Source organism: Erythrolamprus reginae, chromosome 1 (assembly GCF_031021105.1).
Source record: "Erythrolamprus reginae isolate rEryReg1 chromosome 1, rEryReg1.hap1, whole genome shotgun sequence".
Classification (NCBI taxonomy): Eukaryota; Metazoa; Chordata; class Lepidosauria; order Squamata; family Dipsadidae; genus Erythrolamprus; species Erythrolamprus reginae.
This window is the reverse complement of record NC_091950.1, coordinates 381,418,546-381,441,091: the sequence shown is the minus strand read 5'-3', so window position 1 is coordinate 381,441,091 and position 22,546 is coordinate 381,418,546. Positions and strand designations below refer to the sequence as shown.

The 22,546-nt window shown below is 40.3% G+C and overlaps 1 protein-coding gene across 1 annotated transcript in view; it reads right to left on the bottom strand.

Moving 5' to 3' along the window:
* The window catches only part of SPTBN1 (spectrin beta, non-erythrocytic 1), a 215,589-nt gene that overhangs the window by 137,690 nt on the left and 55,353 nt on the right, over positions 1 to 22,546 (bottom strand). Inside the window, exon 2 of the mRNA XM_070734769.1 lies at positions 11,434 to 11,629. Within this exon, the coding sequence (XP_070590870.1) occupies positions 11,434 to 11,581 (148 nt within the window). The 5' untranslated portion in view covers positions 11,582 to 11,629. The remainder of the gene's footprint in view (positions 1 to 11,433; positions 11,630 to 22,546) is intronic.

The window sequence follows — 22,546 nt, the reverse complement described above, 5'->3', positions numbered from 1 at the left end:
ACAATGGTACCTCGTGATACGAACCCCTCATCATACGAACTTTCCGAGATAGGAATCCGGGGTTCGGAAATTTTTTGCCTCTTCTTCCGAACTTTTTCCGTCTTATGAACCCGTCGCCCGAACGCCGAACCCGGAAGTTGGGCAAATGTTTGGGTTCGGGTGGCTGCCGAGAAGTCCTGCTGCCCGGCTGTCGCCTTTTGAAATAGCCAGGGGGCTTCTCGGTATCCTCCCAAACTCGAACGCCAAACCCGAACTTTTGCCAAACTTCCGGATTCGGCGTTCAGGCGGCCGCCGAGAAGCCCTGCCGTCCCGCTGTCGCCTTTTGAAACGTCTTCGTGACGTCAAAGCTCCGCCCATGGAATTCCCTATTGGGATTCCCCACCTCCGTTTGAGCCTCCCGACAGCTCTGCGGCTCTTTTGCAAAGCTGACAGCCGGGCGGCGGGGCTTCTCAGCGTCCTCCTGAACCCCGAACGCCGAACCCGAACTTTTGCTGAACTTACGTGTTTGGCATTCGGGAGAACGTCAAGAAGCCCTCCGGCTGTTTCAAAAGGCGACAGCCGGGCGACGCGGCTCCTCGGCGGCCTCCCGAACGCCGAACCCAGAAGTTCGGCAAAAGTTTGGGTTTGGCGTTTGGGAGGACGCCAAGAAGCCCCCCGGCTGTTTCAAAAGGCAACAGCTGGGCGGCGCCGCCCAGCGGAGTGCCATTTTTGCGGGGGGGGGGGGTTCTTGCACTCATTAATTGACTTTACATTGTTTCCTATGGGAAACATTGTTTCGTCTTATGAACTTTTCACCTTACGAACCTCCTCCAGGAACCAATTAAGTTCATAAGACGAGGTATTACAGTGATCCCCCGGGTATGGCGATCCCGATCATTGCGAACGGCTATATGGCGATTTTTCAACCCGGAAGTCAAAACACCATCTGCGCCAGCTGGGAAGCGGCGCGAGCGAACGGCGTGGGCGGGCGAAGGGCGGGCAAGCGGCAGCGAGGAGTTTGCGTGGGCGGCGGGGAAACCCCAATCTTCAGCTCCTCGCTGCTGCGGCGGAAGTAAAAACACCATCTGCGCATGCGCAGATGGTGTTTTTACTTCCGCACCGCTACTTCGTGAAAACCCGATCATTGTGAGGGGTCCTGGAACGGAACCCTCGCAATAATCGGGGGACCACTGTACTGTATATCTATTGTATGTCTGGCCAAAAATATGTCCTCTGGTTTGCTTTTTTTCTGTCTTTATATGGCTAACTGGAGTTGTAAGATTATGAGTGTTTAAGGTATTATTTTCACCACATAAAATCCCTTCCCAAAATCCCAAAGGTGCCTTTCAAAAGGAAACTAGACTGTCTTTGTTTCTTCCTTAATGATGTTTCACTTCATATCTAAGAAGCTTCTTCAAATACATATTACAATACACTGAATTTTAAAGATCAATATTAAACTGAAACCATAATTTTTCTTGTTTGGATTAATGCACAGGTGTCAAACCCGATCACGTCAGGGATCATATCACGATATACTGTGGGTGTGGCCTGCACATGACCTATCTAACCCGCAGGCCTGCAGTTAGACACTCCTGGATCATTAATGAATGATCAATTTAGAAAAGAGCCAGGGAAGGTTGTTTCTATACATGATCATTGCTGTGAGACTATTACTATTGATGTGAAGAAAGGGAAATACTGAAATACTGTACTCACATTGCATAATTAGTTGGTGAAGATAACAAAGATATCAGAAATGAACTTGTTTGATTAGACAAAAACAAATAGCTACATTTATTAGTGACTGGAAACCCTTTATGTAATTTTTCTGGAAAAAAAGAAAAATTAATTTTTTATTTATTTGTTTGTTTGTTTGTTTGTTTGTTTGTTGAATTTGTATGCCACCCTTCTCCAAGGACTCTGAAGAATTTTAGGTTTAAAGATTGGAAAGGATAGCTTATGGAAAGAAGTAAATAATGATGTAAACTTAGAGACACAGAGTAAAATGTAAATGCATTTGTTGAGATCAGAACCTACTTCTTTAATATCTTTTTATTTTTTTCTATTTCTTTTTCTATATTTCTTTTTCATTTTTATTACTTGCCTTTATTCTTCCTTAATTCAATTTGTGCACTGTGTTTAACTTCAATAAAAATTATTTTTAAAAAGAAAGCATGTTTTCTCCAAATTATCCAATAATGAAGCAAGAGAGAAACAATTCATTTCCCCAAAATGGAGGGGAGAAATGTAACACTTTTATTATTGGCAACCTGTTCTGTATTGTCATGGTTCTCCCACTTCATTGTTCCTACCAATCTTAAGCAAGCCAAAATCAAGTTGTTTGATGCTTCCAGAGTTAATATCCAGCTACATCTACATATTACATTTGAATTCCTCCCAATTTTATTAATCAAATCCTGAGCAAATTATAGTATATGCTTCTGCTTATTTATTTGTTTAGTACTTAAGCAGCTCTTTTTCGTGCTTTTCTTTACATCTTTCTCCATTAAAAATGCCTATCACTGTGTCTTATTCAATGGCAGGAAAGTTAGCATGTACAGTAGTGTTTAAAAGTTTGTGAACCCTTTTTTATTTTCAATATGTCTGCATAAATATGACCTATGTGATCTGTTCTTCACATAAATTATAAAATTAGATGAAGATAATCCCGTAAAACAAATGAATTAAAAACATTACACTTTGTTTGTGTATTTATTGAAAATGCTCCAAAGTCAATTCCCCCAGGATCCTGTCCTTCCTTCTTTCCTTTCTCAATTTTCTAGCTCCCTTCGTCCTGGCTATTGTTTCTTTCAGACACTTTTTAAAAAAAGTTTTGGCTGCAGTGCTCATTTCTGTATCTGTTGTCTTCAATCAAATCTATATTTTTAATGATGAGATCATCTGTAACAATCCTGAGATAAATGTAAAATGTATTCCCAAACTCCTCTTGTCTTTGTTAAATTCATATTAAATTCTCAAGCACTAAGGTAAATATTATTTACTAATGTTAGATCCTATTTTATCAGAGCCCAAGTTTATTTTCTAATCTACTGAGTGTTTTCTCTTTTCTTAGGGGAATTATTCCAATTGGATAATGAACCTATTTTCCTCTATTAAATCTTGGAAATATGGATTGCTATGTGTGGTGTAATGCTGGCAAGTGACTGCGAGTAAAAAAATAATATTGAACAGGCCATTTTTCAAATTCCTCTGAGCCAACTGGCAGAACTTCCACAAAACTCAAAAATTTAGGCCAGTTTCAGAATGCTCAAGAGTAAAATGGTATTTCTTGACTAATAAAAAGCAGCAATGATTATATGCAAACTTTGTAATTCATTTAGCTACATATTAAGACTTGTCAAACAAAATACCAGAATCACAATAAATATGAATATTCACGTGTATTTATTTATTCACGTGTGTTTGTATATTTGTTTCTGTGTTTATTTGTTTGTTTGTTTGTTTCCCCTGAATTTTACCATGAATTCAAAACTACTCAAGATTATCTGGAGAGATTTTTTAATTTATTCTGATCAAAATGGCTCTAATATAGTTTCACCTTGAGACTGAAGAGGCCATCTGTCCCTACCAGCCCTCAATTAAACAAGAAAAAATCTCAATCAGACACTTTTCATTTTATGTTTCCATCTGCTACGAAGCAATTCCTTCAAATGCCCTTTGCATAACTTAACCTCTGGTTGTCTTTACTGCCTCTGCAATCTTCTAAACTTTTATAGTACAAATATTACTGGTATTTAATTTAGTCTTGCAGATGTTTCACAGTTTTTATATAAGAAACTGCTGAAAACGACGTCCCAAAAAAACATAGAGTGATACCTTGTCTTACGAACTTAATTGGTTCCGGGACAAGGTTCGTAAGGTGAAAGGTTCGTAAGACGAAACAATGTTTCCCATAAGAATCAATGGAAAAGCAATTAATGCATGTAAACCCAAAACTTTTGCCAGCTAAAGCGCCCATTTTTGTGCTGCTGGAATTCCCCCGAGGCTCCCCTCCATGAGAAACCCTACCTCCGGACTTCTGTGTTATTGTGATGCTGCGATTTCGCTGAGGCTCCCCTCGCTGGGAAACCCCACCTCTGGACTTCCGTTGCCAGTGAAGTGCCCTTTTTTGCGCTGCTGGGATTCCCCTGCAGCATCGCAAAAACACGGAAGTGTGGAGGTGGGGTTTCCCATGGAGGGGAACCTCAGGGGATTCCCTTCACTGGCAACGGAAGTCCAAAGGTGGGGCATCCCAGCGGCGGCAGCCTGGGTTCATACAGTGAAAATAGATCAGAAGAAGAGGCAAAAAAATCTTAAGCCCCAGGTTCGTATCTAGAAAAGTTTGTATGACAATTGGTTTGTAAGACGAGGTATCACTGTACTATAAAAAACAGCAGTGAAATCTACTTGCTGGTTCAGAAGCATGCACTTTGCACGCGTGCACTCTGCTCATGTTCACGCCACCATTGTACATGCTTTTTCACCCTCTGCCCATGTACAAAAGGCTTTGTGCATGTGCAAAGAGTTAAAAAAAGAAAATGGCAGAAGGTGGGTGGAGCCTTGTGCTGCCGCTACTGGTTTTCCGAACCACTGGCAACCGCTACCAGTATGCTCGAACTGGGCTGAACTGGTAGCATTTCACTCCTGATAAAATGGGAAGAAAATTATAGCATAGTAAAAGACTAAGTCTTTGCTGGTAGAAGGCTCAAATTTCAAACTGAATTCTTAAACCAAAAGATAGGCAAAATAATTTTTGTCAGATTTGTTCACTATGATATTTGAAGTGAAAGATCCAAAATGGTATCTTCTGATACTTGAATACAATCAGGGGCATCCCATTTGATTTAAATGGCAGCTATAACAGTGATCCAGGCACCTGAGGGCAGAGAATTTGACCTCAATTCAATAATGATTGTTAAAATTATTAACTACGGTACTAATAATGCACCTCTCTCATTGGACATTCTCAAGCAGAGGCTTAGCAATTAATGAACACAGATTCTTAATTTTGATTTCTATGCTAACCATAGGGTTGAACTCACTAATCTAAATATTTCTTACTGAATTAGGATTCTATTATTCTATCTTGGAAAATATAAATGATCATAAGTAAGATGCAATCTTCAAGTAAATTGAACCTGATATGTTGGAACTTTGTATCAAAGTCAAGTTTCTTTCAAATGCTCATCACAAACATTACTTCTTCATTCCAAGCTAGAAAGCAAGCAGGAGACAAAGCATAAAGTTCCTTTTTATTCCCTTTGGATGAGCTCCATTCTAAGTGGGAGGTGACGGTATTCATAATTGCTAATCACATATAAGGCTATTAATGGAAGCAGTCCTATATTTATAGTAAAAACAGGAGAGTACAGAATTTCTTTTGTTGCCAAGAACAGCTGTCCTGTAGGAATATGCAGGATTTCCAAATGAAATGTGGAAGAAGTGTAGAGGTAGTCCTGACTTATGGCAGTTCCTTAGGGACCGTTTAAAGTTGTAATGGTACTGAAAAAAGTGACTTATGATGTTGCAACATCCCTGGGGTCACATGTTCAAAATTTAGATGATTGACAACTGCCTCGTGTCCCAGGATCATCTGATCCTGTTTTGTGACCTTCTGACAAACAAAGTCAGTGGGGGAACTAGATTCCCTTAACAACCATGTTATTAACTTAAAAACTGCAGTGATTCACTTAACAACTATGCAAGAAAAGTTGTAAAATGGGGCAAAACTGACTTAACAACTGTCTTTATTTATTTATTTGTTTGTTTGTTTGTTTGTTTGTTTATTTAATTAATTAGATTTTTATGCCGCCCCTCTCCATAGACTCGGGGCAGCTCACAGCAACAATAAAACAATGTACAACAAATCTAATAATTAAAAAAACACGAAAAACCCCATTATTAAAAGCAAATATACACACAACCATACCATGCATAAACTGTATAGGCCCGGGGGAGATGTCTCAATTCCCCCATGCCTGATGGCAGAGATGGGTTTTAAGGAGTTTGAGAAAGGCAAGGAGGGTGGGGGCAGTTCTAATCTCCAGGGGGAGCTGGTTTCAGAGGGTCGGGGCCGCCACAGAGAAGGCTCTTCCCCTGGGTCCCGCCAAACGACATTGTTTAGTCGACGGGACACGGAGAAGACCAACTCTGTGCGACCTAACCGGTCGCTGGGATTCGTGCAGCAGAAGGCAGTCTCGGAGATATTCTGGTCCGATGCCATGAAGGGCTTTATAGGTCATAACCAACACTTTGAATTGTGACCGGAAACTGATTGGCAACCAATGCAGACTGCGGAGTGTTGGTGTAACATGGGCATACCTAGGGAAGCCCCATGATTGATCTCGCAGCTGCATTCTGCACGATCTGTAGTTTCCAAACACTTTTAAAGGTAGCCCCATGTAGAGAGCATTACAGTAGTCGAACCTCAAGGTGATGAGGGCATGAGTGACTGTGAGCAGTGAGTCCTACTTAGCAACAGAAATTTTGGATTCAATCATGGTCATAAGTCAAGGACCACCTATATTTCCAATCTCTTTAGTTTCAGGACTTCTCTGAATAATAATAAGAGAAAAGTGTATTTAGCATATGTGAATAAAATGTACATACTTCCCAATATGTCCCCAATATGGATAAGAACCAAGTAATGACTCCGTTCTTTGGACATATGGAAAAGGAAATGCTTTCAGCTTCTCCTCCTAGTTTTAGGAACATTTCTCAAGGAAGACCCAAATAATGTATTTTAAGAGCTAAGGGACCTACATACCGTGTTTCCCTGAAAATATGACCTACTCAAAAAGTAAATCCTAGCTTGATTTTTACACATGCACCCAATATAAGCCCTACCCCCCCCAAAATAAGCCATAATTAAGACCCCACCCACTTCAGGGGGCACAGGTAAAAATTAAATCAGGGTAAGGACGAAGGTAGTGGAGCTGCCCTAATACTTACTTTTGGACAGTTGCAGCCAGGCCTTGTAAGCCTCGGCCCATTTCTTCTGCAGCTGGCAAGGCTTTCCTGAAGGCCTCTATAGCTGATAACAGAACTCTGGATCGATCTGGAGGTCTGTTATCGGCTGTGGAGACCTTTCCTAAAGGCCTTTCCTGAACAGTGAAAAACACAGGATGGTTCATATGTGAATTAAGTATTATATGTGGATGAAGTAACTGCTTCGATTAGTTTATTCAGGTCCCGGGCCCATTTCTTTTAGGGCTTGGGTAGCAACCTGCCATAGAATAATTCATAGAATAATTTTCTTTCATTTCCCAAGAGATCTTTAATTTGCTTCACCAATTTCTTTCTCTTCCGCTCTCTCTCTTTCCTTCTTTCTCTCTCCTCTCTTTCTCTCCCTCCCCTTTCTCCCTCCCAGAGGGAGAGGGAGGGAGAAAAAAATAACTTGGAAATTATGGTTGGCCATTTTGTGTTGCAAGCACACAAGAAAAAATTCCAGCATCTTCCCAACTGGCATGGCCCCACCTTGCAGTATGTCTCATGCTGCTGAGGCATTTTGTTCAGAGGTCAGGAATGTTGGCAAGCTACCATGGGATTTAGGAAATCATTTACAGAGTGTGTTGAAATGACTATGCAGGGCATTGCCCTGAAAAGTCAGAGGAACCTCACGTCACAATGACCCAGTACTCCTCGCATATTCCAAAATGTACTCCAACTATACAAAAACCCTTTGATCATGTGTGGACTCTCCCACATTGGATAACTTAATATATCAAGGGCAGCAATTTGTATGGAGGTGACAACCAGCTTAGAGCACTGCAAACTTTTTGACTTCTAGAAAGCAACTCTGAATGCTTGAGATTTTAGTTTCTATTTTCTTTCTTTGAGAGCTGAGTATTAATCACCAAGATAAAAGATTAGTATAAAGAGGATATTATACTGCCCTCTAGCTTTAGTATGATTCACAATTACTATTATTGGCACTGTACTTAGATACCTATATCCAACTGATACAAAATGACTGGACTGTTGTAGACATTGGTTATAGCCTGTGATAGTTCCAAGCTGATTTATGTCGTACTTTAAACTGATGTAAAGTGTTTACCAACAGACTGAGTTGTTCAATTGTTACAAAATTCTGTAAGTCATTCTTTTCTTTTAGGATTATACCCTCTGAACCAAATTAGAATTCTTTCCTTTATGGTTTGACAATGTTGCTAAACCAATTGTTTTCCAATTTAGATTTACATTGTTTAGAAACATGATCTCTTCCGATGATGATATTTCCAATATCAAAGTGCCTCAAATCATTTTTCAATAAAAACATCAATTAAAGACATGCAAGGTGCCTTAAACAATATAAAATAAAAATAAAGAGGTAAGTTTTTTTTTCTTCTCTCCTACTTTTTTATGACTATAGGTTTCTGCAATCCTTATGTACATTACATTTAAGATAACTCCATATTTTGCCTGCTGAAAGTGAGAATGTCTCCTGCTCCTTTGGACAGCTATATGTTTCAAACAGAGGGTTTCGGCAACTGTTTTTCAGTTTATTCCCAATAGCTGCGTTCTTCTCCTTTGACAAGCCATACTAAACCAGGAGCTCTTCAGTTATCTATGATTTTCTACTAATTTTGGAATAAGGCAAAATGTTAAACTTAGATTTTTCTTTCCCCTATCTTCAGAGGCATTCATATGTTGTTCATGCATTCCTTTGTCCTTGCCAAGGCCCCTACCTAAACAATTATTTAAAGATTCTTTTAATTAAGCAAATGAAAAAGAAGTTAGTATGATACAAAGCAAAGACCATTTTCCAAGGTCTCCTATAGATCTAAAGGCATTAATAAAAGTCAAGAGTTGGTTACTACTCAGTTCTTTTCCTTCTGACTACAGAAACCATTTTGTGAGAGTATATTTCACTCTCAATACGTCTTACTGACCCCAAAAGATTAAGGAGCCGAAGCTACATTTCTCTTAAACTGAAACCATATAACTGCAAAGTGTAGCTGTAAATAGGTAAAAGATAATCCTGACCATCTTCTTCTTTATTCTGATTCTATGCTTGATCATAGCTGTTCAATGCCTGAAAAGCATTTGCTGATTGGTTGGATACAGGCAATGAAAATCATGTATGGTAATGGTCATGTCAGAGACTTTATAATAATAATAAGAGTTTTACTGTGAGAAACAGGATTAACTATATCATTTATTATGGGAAAGAAATAGCAGCTTTAAGCACTATAATGGAATGGAATATAAATTGGAGCCAAACCAATGAAAGAACCTTTGTAGTGCAGCGGTTTAAGTAATGGGTTAGAACCTGGGAGAACCGGATTCATGCCCAGCCTTAAAGTGAAAATTCACTAAGAGACTTGAGTTACCCACTGACTGTCAATTCAATTCAATAAAGTGCTTCTTGTGAAGACAGAATAATGGGAGCCTCATATTGCACCTTTCAAGGAAAGACGGATCTAAATCTAGCAATCATTTGTCTTTTTTTTCATTTCTTTCATTCACTTGTATCCAATTCTCAGAGACTGCCTGACAAATCCCTGCAATTTTCTTAGCAAGGTTTTTCAGAAGTGCCTTGCCATTGCTTCCTTCCTAGAACTCAGAGAGATTAGTCTAAAAACACCCAACTGACATTGAGCCTAAGGCAGGACTAGAACTCATGATCTCCTAGTTTCTAGCTTGATGCCTTAACCGTTACATCGTACTGGTTCATATAACATATAATATCATATAATCGCTGACTATCCATGCCCTTTGCTGCCAGCATTATCATTTCTTTGGGTTATTCTCAGTGATGTTTATAGAGTGACCAGCAATGTAATTGGCTATTGAGTGAGTGAGGTTGTGATTCTGCCTCTAAGGAGGAGATCCATATAAAGATCAGCTATGGGAAAGGCAGCTAAAACAGTGTTATCTTTCTCACATCTCAGTCAGCATGTTATTAAACTACCGTGGTGGGGGAAAAACTTTAATCTCCATTTAATTATTTGAAAATAGATTACATCTCCTAAACAGTTCAAGGTCATCTCTTCTGTGTTCAAATTGATCTGTATCTTCTTCATTGAAGCATGGCAGCAAGGAGGTTAGCTGGTATTAGGATATAATTGCTGTTGATATCAGAATTATTCCCATTTATTCTTTTGTACAGTTTCTCCAGTGCAAACTGCCAGAAGGGACAATAGCCATAGGTTTCCATTACATGGGAAAATGGGCAGATATATATATCCCTGATGTGGAGATTATAGTTCCCATTAAAGCCGCCCTTAGTCCCAATGGGATTGGGCAGCACAGAAGTCGAATGAATGAATGAATGAATGAATGAATGAATGAATGAATGAATGAATGAATGAATGAATAAAGCTGCCCACAGCATCAGAAATTAATATTTCTAAAATTTTTGCCACATGATGATGACTCTTTCCCCTTTCTGTTATAATGCCTGAATGTGCAAAGTGAGAATAGTACCTTACCAGATCTATGAAATGTATTGCTTCTTCTGAAACCCAGAGTGGCTGTTTCAGCATCTCTCAAATATTCAAGTAATCAAAGGTAGGAAATTCCCTTATTCAAGTCACACTGTTAGTTCGCTTACTTCACTACTGTCAACACCAATTGATAGTAATTCTCTAGATCAATGGTCTGCAATCTTTTGGGCACCAGGGACCAGTTCCCTAAAGAGTGGTTTTCCACAGACCAGAAGGGGCGTGGTTTCACATGCTGTCTATATCCGTGGATGGGGTCGTACATCATTTATGTGAACTGGTTTCTGGCCTGCTGTGGACTGGGTCTTTTCCACAGACCATGGGTTGGGGACCTGTGCTCTAGATTTGAAGCAAGATTGTATTACAGGACTGAATTGAAGACTTTATATATGTAAAGTTGATGTTTTATCACAAATACAATATAAATTCCCTAAAATTAGCCTTTCATTGTTTTTTCTGGATATTGCAGTACAAATACTTACACTGCATTTTCTTATTACCGTATTTATAAATTGTGCAGTACACTAAATTATATCCTGCTATATACATTATAATTATTTAATTCAGTTTTCCCCAGCAGCATTCAAATTCATTAAGGTAGCTTAAAATTAAGTATCTCTGATTGCATAATTTTTTTCCCATTTGGTTTTAAAACCAAATCACATGGTGGGCTACAAGGCAGCAGGCTTTCAGGTCATGATTTGGGCCCTAAAACAAAACCATTTCATTAAATCAGGATATTTAAACCAAGGGACAGATTCAAATATTGCCTCAAGCCAAGTGCAAACAAGCAGGGTACTTGATGTTTATTTCATAAACAAAACAGAATAAACCTAAAAATGAAGTCTTTTTAAAAGTTCAGTATTGATCAATGGTATTTGATCTACTTCCAGAAAGTTGTCCTTGGATTTGAAATGTGCAGTAATCAAACATTATCTATTTATAATCAACTTCAGGCTGCACAATTAATCCATTACAGCAATAGCAATCAGAGCAAAATTCCTACCTGCTAAGGCTTTAATGCGAGACCTCTCAAACAGTCGAGCAGAACTATTCTCATTGTCCCACTCATCCACATCCCAGCGGTTATTAACATCGCTATATTGCTGTTGGATTTCAATGTTGTCATAGTCTGTTGCTACTGTTGTCGTCATCTTGAATCTTTTCAAGCTGGTCTCAGCATCAGCTACTCCTTAGGAAATCTGCAATAAGGAAACAGGGAAGGGTGAGGGTAAATAATTATTGAGATCACTTGGAAACCTTCAAAAAGAGATAAATGATTCATAAATAACAGCATTATCACTGGACAGTAAAAGATCAGAATCTTCAGTGCCTTCATGGCTGTGCATTTTCAAAGCAGCATTTGGGTGGGGCAGTTCACTGCTGTGTTGCCAAACAGAGTGTGCAACATGCAGATTTGACTTCTAGTGGTAATTCTCCAGCTGCAAATTTGGAGGCAAGCAACTGGTTTTCACAACCTACGTATTGAAGATGAGCTTGTTCTCCCTTTACAGCAGGGGTCCCCAAACTTTTTACACAGGGGGCCAGTTCACTGTCCCTCAGACTGTTGGAGGGCTGGACTATAAAAAAAACCCTGCGGTTTTCTTAATGCCACCGCCTTGAGGGAGGAGGAGGAGGTGATGTGGAGCAAGTCCCCAACTCCTTGCCAAGTTTTCTCTTTCTTTCTCGCTCTCTTCCTTCCTCTCCTTTTTTTCTTTCTCTCTCACTCTCTCACTTTCTCTCTCTCTCTCTCACTCACTTTCTTTGTATCTCTCCCTCTTCCTTTCTCTCTCCCTCTCTATTCCTTTCTTTTCTCTCTCTGTCCCGCTTTCTCTCTCTTGCTTTCTTTCTTTCACTCATTCTCTTTCTATCTCTCCCTCTTCCTTTCTCTCTCTCTCTATATCTCCCTCTTTCTCTCTCTCTCTCTCTCTTGCTTTCTTTCTCTGTCCCTCTTGGTTGTGGCCTCTTTGCCCCCATCCCCCTGCCAGCCCACAAGGGGATGGGGAGCGCGTGCGCACGCGCAACATTCAGAATAAGAAAAACCTTCGCCATTCAAAAAAAGAAAAACTTTAGCCGGCCTCGCACTTTCGTCACTCCCAGCCCCCAACTCCAATGCCCGACTCCATGTAAAATCTTGTGTGCTGCCGCGGGCTGGATAAATTGCCTCAGCGGGCTGCATCCGGCCCCCGGGCCGTAGTTTGGGGACCACTGCTTTACAGTATCAATGCCAGATAACAGTTATGAAGAATTCAGTAACCTTAAGGACTGATACCTGAGTTTATTTCCCTAAGGAAGCAAAAGAAGAGGAAGAGCAGCAAAGCAACTAAGGTTGTTGACTGAACAGGGCAATTCTAAAATTCTTTATTAAATCCACATAGCTTGATGAGACTTAGTCATTGCAAGCAGCTTTCATAAAAGTAGGGATTTGGGCCTGTGCAAGTGAGAAGATGTGTGACATAAGTGGTAGGGAGGAAAAGGCAACCCAATGCATCCTAAGCACCTATAAACACTTCTGACACAGCAAATGAAAGTGGTAAAGTAGAATGGTGGCAAGAATGGATGGGTGAGTATTCCAAGTTCTCTCCCATCCCCCCAAAAACATACAAATCCCCTGCAGAACCCTTAAGAGTTCTGTGCAATTCAGTTTGAAAACCCCAGTATAGAGATTCTTAGGATCACTGTGGTTTTGGCAGAAAAAATCAGTCACTCCTATCTCAGCTTGCATTTACTACACTTATAGGCTCCATTTTTATCATCCATTTTTAAATTGATCTTTCAAAATGCAAAAAATTCTTAGGAGTTTTCTGCATCTTTTACTTTTAGTGATCATCTTGATTTTTTCAGTCCTAATTTTCATCTTCATACTGCAGGTGCTTCCATTCTCTCTGTTACTTTTATAGCCATATTAGCAGAGGGAGTAACTTAGGATCACCTATCATTCTTAGCCACTTCTTTTGACTGAGCAATGTCCCCACAGCCTTAGTAATTTGGTCAAAAATTCCTTCATACAATTCTACTTTCAGTCTGCAAGCCTAAAAGCTTATGAAGCCAACATTTCCCCACAGCCAACATTTCTCATGAGATGTTGCAATCTGTTCTCCTGCAGATGTTCTCTGCATGAAAAATATCAGCAAATGTAGAAAAACACCAAAGGTTACTGATGTACAAACATCACAATTTGTTGTAGCTACAGAATAGCAATTATTTATGCAGATTAACACAAAACTTGCATAAGCCATGGCTCATATCTGGCAGTTCAAAGAATTGAACATAAATGTTCTATGATGCAAGTCTTTATTGCAAGTATCATTTTTTCATAATTTTCATAAAGACTGTTACATAATTTGAGGACCGTTCAGTTGTCTGACATTACTTTAAATGTACATTAAAATAAATTGTTCATGCAGCAAACAGAAAAGAAAGACTTTAGATTTCTTCTTGTTCATAATTAAGTATTTTCCTTTAGGGAAAAGACCCAAATCAAAATGCAGTCAACTGCAAAACAAGTGTATTTCAAGATACTTTAAAGAAGCAAGTTCACTCAAAAAATATACATTAGGAACAGCTTTAGGGTTTTGTTTTGTTTTGTTTTGTCAATGTGAGATAGGAATTTTCCTGATAATTTCAGATCGATATTTCATTCATATCTTGTGTAAAGAGTGGAAAAAAATCAAAAACTCCAGAGGAAAACTCAGCTCTCTGTTAGTAGAGGAAAGAATAGATTTTTCCCTAAAGCAAGAACTGTCTACTTATAAATAGAATATATACAGCATATAAATATAATATAATATAATTTTATTTCTGAACAAGAGAGTCCTATAAAAATGTTATCTGGATTTGGTCTAAAGTTCTGCAATACTTCCAATTTAATTTGGAAGAAGAAATTCAGAACACAAATTCAGAATGCAAAAACTATACCTGCTGCAATTTGTTAATTCAGTCATATGATTTTTCAAGATCGTAGAGCTGCTATGAGCACTGAATCCTAAAAACAGATGCAGCTACTTTAATGAGTTCCAGGTGGTAGTGAGTTTATACAAGATCTATACTCTCCTGATCTTCAAATAATTTCCCCCCAAATAATTTGACATATTGCAATGGTCAATGTCCTTTCTGGCACCTTATTTTGTCCTATTTATAGAGCCAGCCTGGGTATTTGGTTACTTCTCCATTCTGTTTCCTGAAATGGTCAACATGTATCAGAAAGATTAGGAAAACCTTCATTGTCTGGAGTGCAATAGTAAAATATTGACCATAAAAACAACAAAATCAAACCACTGTTGAGTAATCCAGTTGTGAGGTATAAACAGCTGTATCCAACATTATTCTGAATTACCGAGAATGTCCATTCTTTTCCTGACACAATCAGAAATATTAGCTTTGCTTCCTGACTTAAAACCTCTCTCTCTTTTTAAATGAGCAGGGAGTTTTCAAGCTTTATGACCTTGGAGAAAGAGAAAAAATTCTAAATATAGGGTACTCCTGTCTCTTTGCCCTTTGCTGCAGAGAGCACTTCTCTTTCTAAATTAAAGCAGTGCTTGACAGTTCACTCATTTTAGTTTTATCAGGTTACTCCAACTCAGTGCTGCACCTCCATTAAATCCCCCATTAAATCATCCCTAGAGATTGTCCCAAAAGTGCTTTTTCAAAAGCAACTGGAGTCTGGACTTCCTTTGTTTTGCTTGAAGATATTTTGCTTCTCACCCAAGAAGATCCTTCTTCTACTTCTATTTCTTCTCCTTCTCCTCATTCTTTTCCCCCACCTCCTCCAGAAACTGAAGAAGCTTTCGTAGATGAGAAGCAGAATGTCTTCAAGCAAAACAAAGAAAGCCCACTTGTCTTTTGAAGGAGCACCTTTGGGACAACCATGACCTGGATAACTGAGAAACTGCCTGGATATTACTAGTGATATTTATTTCTGAATCAGACATGTTCAGTGGCAGGTCCCTTCCAACTCTCTCTAGAGTTCTCTTCCCACCAGTGATTTCCTTTTGGCAGAAACTAAATATGCTTGATTTTTTAAGACCTTTTATGACCTTGTGCCATAATATACCCCAGCAACAACTACGCTAGTGGGGGATTCTGGGACTTTCAGCTCCAACATTCCAGCAGTCTACCCAGTTCAGGAAGGTTAGAGCATTCTGTTCTGCTCTGATTTGTTTGATTTGATTTTATTGTTTCATCTGACTGATACTTTAGAGAGCTTTGGCAGCAAAAAAGCAATTCAAGCAAAACCATGTCAATAGGAATCCTTTTATTTTAATACCACACTTGCTTGTTCAGAACATTCAAGATTTGTCATGAGTGCTGCGATGTGCAAGCTGGCAAATCTAAACTCTCTTTTTTTTGCTCTAGCTAACTGATGCCACCTACCGACAACTGGATTATGTCACACCAGAAAGGAGGCACAATTTGCCTGGAGAAAAAACCCTTATGGAAGGTCAAGTGAGGTGAAGGTGCCATTCGGTCAAGAATGTTAATTGCTATTATATCTTATTTTTTACTTCCTGCTCTTGCTATTTTATATCTCAAGTAATAAGAAGGAAAAGATCATTCTCAATTCATTTGCTTGCCAGATTTGTTTGGTTTTTTTGCTTGCATTCATTAATTAATTTAGCATAACATTTTTCAGGAGATAGCAATATCTAGGTAACCAAGGGCCAACATGCAAAGCTGGATCTGGTATAGTTACCATTTGGATAGAATGGAATAGCTGTACAGAATTGTAAGTTAGACTGGGGCATTGGGGGGAGGGAGGGAAATAGTTTCTGTTGTTACCAGGAAATTCTCATGGACACACATTTGCGTATTCAACAGGAACTGAATTTGATAATCTGGAAAGTAAAAACACTTAAAATTCCTTGTACTGTATTCCAGTTTTATCTGATCTGGAAATTATTAATGAAGCACCTTGTTCTTTCCTCTGAAATGCTTATTTGCTTTACATTACAGGATTGAAATTTCCCACAGAAAATACTTCACTGTCAGTGTCTTCCCCTGTATGTTGTTCTTTGGCTGGGAAAGAGAAGGCAACAATGGGAGGGGATTATATAATTGCGATTAAGCCACCTGATAAGAAGGTTGCTGAGCAACCCCGGCGATTCAACTCTTTGCCTAGGGCCTTATACAAAGCCGATTGCATCAGTGGCACTTTCTCAGGCTGCACTGAATCTCCAGCAAGGAATTCCATGAATTAAAAACAAAACTCAAAGTGACGGTCTTCGAACTGTTACTCAATGTGACTTGTATAATATGAATAAAAGCCATATCTTAATTTACCGTAACTCAAATGAACAGTGAGCTGCACCAGATTAACACATTCTGATCAAACTGCACATCCCACAGTGTTCACTATGGTGTCCTCAGGACCAATCCTTGCATCACAATATTAAATATTCAGTTTCTACCCTGGTCTTCCTGCTCATATAACATTCAAGGAGGACAGAGTGGCACATTTGCCAACATTCCACACTGGCATCATTTGAATTTCACATTGCCTAGTAACCAGGCTCGTCCTACCGTTAGATGGCATGAGACAGTTGCCTCAAGCAGCTGTGACTGGGATATAACTGGCAGGGAGCAGCTAATTCCCCTATGCAAACTTGCTACTCTCCAGTAGAGTGGAAAAAGCTGTTCCATCCCCAAACTCAAATCCAACTGTTAGTCTGATTTCAAAGCATGCCAGATCTTCTTGGCACTCTTCCAGATGGGTAGAGAACACAGCTCTCAGGAATGTAAACCAAAAACTCCTTGTGTTGGCCGAGAGTGTGGTCTCAGGACAGCTAGAAGGCTGCAGGAGAAGGTCATTTTAAGAAGCTTCCACATAAAATTTGGACCAGTTTAACCTACAGCCAACCTATAGCCGCCCCGATTCGGAGAGGGGCGGCATACAAATCTAATTTTATTATTATTATTATTATTATTATTATTATTATTATTATTATTATTATGTTTTATTTCAGAAAGCAAAATATCTGAATCATCTTCTCTCCCTTTATTTCTTCTTTTTTGGATGAAAGGGTGATATTTAGATATAGATGCATAATTCCACATACCATTTGATTGAAAAGAAAGCAATTTGCTATGCAACAATTTATCAGTTGTTCATTTTTTAAAAATGCAGTGTGGGAGGGATCCAATGATTAACTGCAGGCCAGTCATATCTCGTTTGTTCTCCAGAATGAGATAAACCCAAGGAGTCCCATAGAAGTATATTTTTCTCCAAGTTAGCAATAATTTTATTTCTCTTGCAGTTTTTATAGCCTACCCAACTCAGAAGTTAATATGCCATAACATTTGGTTGGGGGAGGTACATTGAAAAAAGGGGAAAACAGTATCCTTTTCACACACACAAAAAAGTAAACCAACCATTTTGGCATATTTTGTCCTGGTAAATATTATATATATATTTCTCTTGAGGAATGTTTTCACTGTATGTCTAGCTTTCACGGCAGACATAGTGGCACTGTAGCGTAACAATATGGACTTACATCACTTACGTAAGTGTTTCTGCACCTAAAAGAATCTATACACAGAGAATAGTAAATAGCAAGGAGGAAATGGTTTGTCCAGCCTGTTATCTGAAATGCTGAATTCTCCATCTGCTATCATTCACTGGACTGAAGCACCACCAAATAGCAAACCTATTATTTTGGAGGCAGACTGATTAGGTACTGTAGAGTCCATGTAGGTGAGGTATGTTTTCCCTACTCAACCAGGTTCCTCACCATCAATAATTGCCTTTTTCAAAACAGATTCCATAGCACTGAATGTGTAAGTATGTTTTAATATCTGAAGTTTCCCTAATCAGTACTATATACTTCAGAGAGAGAGGCAGTGATTTAAAGTTGTTTGCTTTAAAAACATCTTTTGTCTAACATTTGTTCTCTGTTGGATGATTTTATTCTCATTCAGTGGGTGCTGTGTTTGCATATAATAACAGGAATTTGGCAGATCCTAGAATGCTACATAAAGGCATGAAATTGTGCATGCAGTTCATTTGGGCTTGCTTTACTCTTTCCTTCACATTAGGAAGGAAAGAGTAAATTCCAGTTCATTTGGGCTTGCTTTACACATCCTTCACATTCACAAAACAAACAAAGCAGTATCATAAACCAGGAATATACCTGGGACTATCATTGTTTATATATGGGATTTGTAGCCAAACTAAATGAATTTACCCTAAACAGCAAGATGGGCATTATATAAATTTAATTAATACATAAATAATAAATAAATTTACAATCTTTGTGACTTCCAATACTTATTTAATGTTCTACATTTAATTCATTTATTTGGACTCATATTATTTACAGATAGAGAGTTGTTTAGGGAATTCTATTGATTCTGAATTAGAAATGAAACTTTTCACTTATTTCTTTAATAAAATCATCTTGTTAATAGCAATATCATAACAATACTAGTCAGAGAAATTTTCTGGAGAATGCTACACTTTTGCAAGATAATTAAATTCTCTATTCTTGGGAGACTCGTCCATTTTCTCCATTCAGACAAATTTCAGAGATGGAAGGGTTTATCAATCTTATCGCATGGCTCTCAGGTCCATGTGATGGCATTTTAAAAGCAAATATAACATTCAGATTATCTAGAACTTTAACAGACATTCATAGTTTGTACACTTAGTGTTTATGCAACTGGGCCTGCTAAGTAGTGTAAGAAACTAAAGAAAAGCTAAAAACAACTTATGCCATCCTCCATGGAAATCTTGTCCAGCATTTTATACAGTTTTTATAATGTTACTAGGTGTTTCTGTCACCCCTTCAAACTTTCCAATACAGTGGAACCCCGACATACGAGCAGCTCTACTTACGAGCTACTCGAGATACGAGCTGCGAGATTAGAGAAATTTTTGCTCGACTCACGAGCTCACATTCGAGATACGAGCCGAGAAGACCCGGGCTGGCTTGCTTTGCTTCCGAGCGGAAAAGCCGTGCGTGTGTTTTAAAACATCGGAGCCGGCATGGGGAGGCTTTTAATCAGCCCCCGAGCCCCCAACCCGGACTCGGGGGCTGATTAAAAGCCTCCCCATGCCGGCTCCGATGTTTTAAAACACACGCGCGGCTTTTCTGCTGCCTCCTGGCGAACTTCCCCGCTTTAGGAGGCAGCGGAAAAGCCGCGCCTGTGTTTTAAAACATCGGAGCCGGCATGGGGAGGCTCTCAATCAACCCCCGAGTCCGGGTTGGATGCTCGGGGGCTGATTAAAAGCCTCCCCATGCCGGCTCCGATGTTTTAAAACACACGCGCGGCTTTTCTGCTGCCTCCTGGCGAACTTCCCCGCTTTAGGAGTCAGCGGAAAAGCCTCGCGTGTGTTTTAAAACATCGGAGCCAGCATGGGGAGGCTCTCAATCAACCCCCGAGTCCGGGTTGGATGCTCGGGGGCTGATTAAAAGCCTCCCCATGCCGGCTCCGATGTTTTAAAACACACGCGCGGCTTTTCTGCTGCCTCCTGGCGAACTTCCCCGCTTTAGGAGGCAGCGGAAAAGCCGCGCCTGTGTTTTAAAACATCGGAGCCGGCATGGGGAGGCTCTCAATCAACCCCCGAGCCCCCGGACTCGGGGGTTGATTGAGAGCCTCCCCATGCTGGCTCCGATGTTTTAAAACACACGCACGGCTTTTCTGCTGCCTCCTGGCAAACTTCCCCGCTTTAGGAGGCAGCGGAAAAGCCGCGCGTGTGTTTTAAAACATCGGAGCCGGCATGGGGAGGCTCTCAATCAACCCCCGAGTCCGGGTTGGATGCTCGGGGGCTGATTAAAAGCCTCCCCATGCCGGCTCCGATGTTTTAAAACACACGCGCGGCTTTTCTGCTGCCTCCTGGCGAACTTCCCCGCTTTAGGAGGCAGCGGAAAAGCCGCGCCTGTGTTTTAAAACATCGGAGCCGGCATGGGGAGGCTCTCAATCAACCCCCGAGTCCGGGTTGGATGCTCGGGGGCTGATTAAAAGCCTCCCCATGCCGGCTCCGATGTTTTAAAACACACGCGCGGCTTTTCTGCTGCCTCCTGGCGAACTTCCCCGCTTTAGGAGTCAGCGGAAAAGCCGCGCCTGTGTTTTAAAACATCGGAGCCGGCATGGGGAGGCTCTCAATCAACCCCCGAGTCCGGGTTGGATGCTCGGGGGCTGATTAAAAGCCTCCCCATGCCGGCTCCGATGTTTTAAAACACACGCGCGGCTTTTCTGCTGCCTCCTGGCGAACTTCCCCGCTTTAGGAGGCAGCGGAAAAGCTGCGCCTGTGTTTTAAAACATCGGAGCCGGCATGGGGAGGCTCTCAATCAACCCCCGAGTCCGGGTTGGGGGCTCGGGGGCTGATTAAAAGCCTCCCCATGCCGGCTCCGATGTTTTAAAACACACGCGCGGCTTCTTTGCTGACTCCTGGCGAACTTCCCCGCTTCAGCCGACATCTTTTCCCCTCAGCCCTCGGGCTTGCACGCATTAATCGCTTTTACATTGTTTCCTATGGGAAACAATGTTTCGACATACGAGCTGTTCGACGTGCGAGCCTCCTTCCGGAACCAATTAAACTCATAAGTCGGGGTTCCACTGTATAAGGACTAGATAATTACTTTTTCTAAAAGAATATGAAAATAATTGTGATAAAGGAATGGAGGAGCCTTAAGGGTGGAAAAATGACAAGTGAGACCTGGGAAAGAAGAAAGTGTAATAAAGAAACTCAAAATAACCCTGCCTTGATTCTATTTGGTGTAAGATGGGAGAGAAGAAACCCCGAAAAGCTTTCAAAATTAATATCAGGTCTTTGAGAAAGGCTAGGTCAGGAGACAGACACAATAAGGATTACAGGAAAACCACCTTATGATTGCAGGGTATAACAACAGAATTTTGGATAAGCCATTCATTGCTTTATCAAAATACTAATCCTCTAAATTTGAATTATAGGAGCTGAATTCAGTATTTAATATCACATACCTCAGTAGTATGCTTTAACAAAAATAAAGGCATACATATAACGATATCCCTTGATATGAACACAGGCATGGAGCAAGGGCATATGGAAGAAATGAATCATTGGCACCTACTGTATGTCTTAGTTGTTTATTTAGTTGTCCACTGCCCAACCTGCTGATTTAAGCAAGTACTTTGCAGTAACAGGTCAGCTCTGATTAAACACAGCATCAGAATAAAGCAAAAGGCAGCCCGAATTATTCCGCATCTGCCTAGAGAGGCACTTTCCAGATATGTTAAGAGGACCTTTTTTTTTGAGAGGGGTGATGGCTTTAACTGAACCATTTTATTTTATTTATTTATTTTGTCAAGCATGTATTAGATCAGTGTTTTTCAACCAGTGTGCCGTGGCACACTAGTGTGCCGTGAGACATGGTCAGGTGTGCCGCGAAGCTCAGAGAGAGAAAGAAAGCAAGAGAGAGAGAGAGAAAGAAAGCAAGAGAGAGAAAGAGCGAGAGAGAGAGAAAGAGAACAAGAGAGAGAGAAAGAGAACAAGAGAGAGAGAAAGAAAGCAAGAGAGAGAAAGAGCGAGAGAGAGAGAAAGAGAACAAGAGAGAGAGAAAGAGAACAAGAGAGAGACAAAGAAAGCAAGAGAGAGAGAAAGAGAACAAGAGAAAGAAAGCAAGAGAGAGAGAAAGAGAGAAAGAAAGCAAGAGAGAGAGAGAAAGAGAGGGAGGGAAGGAGAGAGAGAGAAAGACATAGAGGGAGGGAGGGAGAGAGAAAGCGCAAAAAAGAGAGGAAGGAAGGAAGAGAAAGAAAGAGGGATGGAGAGATAGAAAGAGGAAGGAAGGGAGAGAAAGAGGGGGAGAGAAATAGAGCGAAAGGGAGGAAGAGAGAATTTTTTTGTCCAAACTTTTTTTAGCCCTCCCCGCCCCGCTCAATGTGCCCCAGGGTTTCGTAAATGTAAAAAATGTGCCGCGGCTCAAAAAAGGTTGAAAATCACTGTATTAGATAATATATATAAGTATAAACATGACTTAAATACATGAAATGAATATGCATTAGGACAGGGACGGTAGGCACACTGGTGCACTTATACAACATGCCCCTTCCAAACCTCTTAGGAATGGGGTGAGATCAACAGTAGACAGTGTGAGGTTAAAGATTTTGGGGTTTGGGGATGAAACCACAGTGTCAGGTAGTGC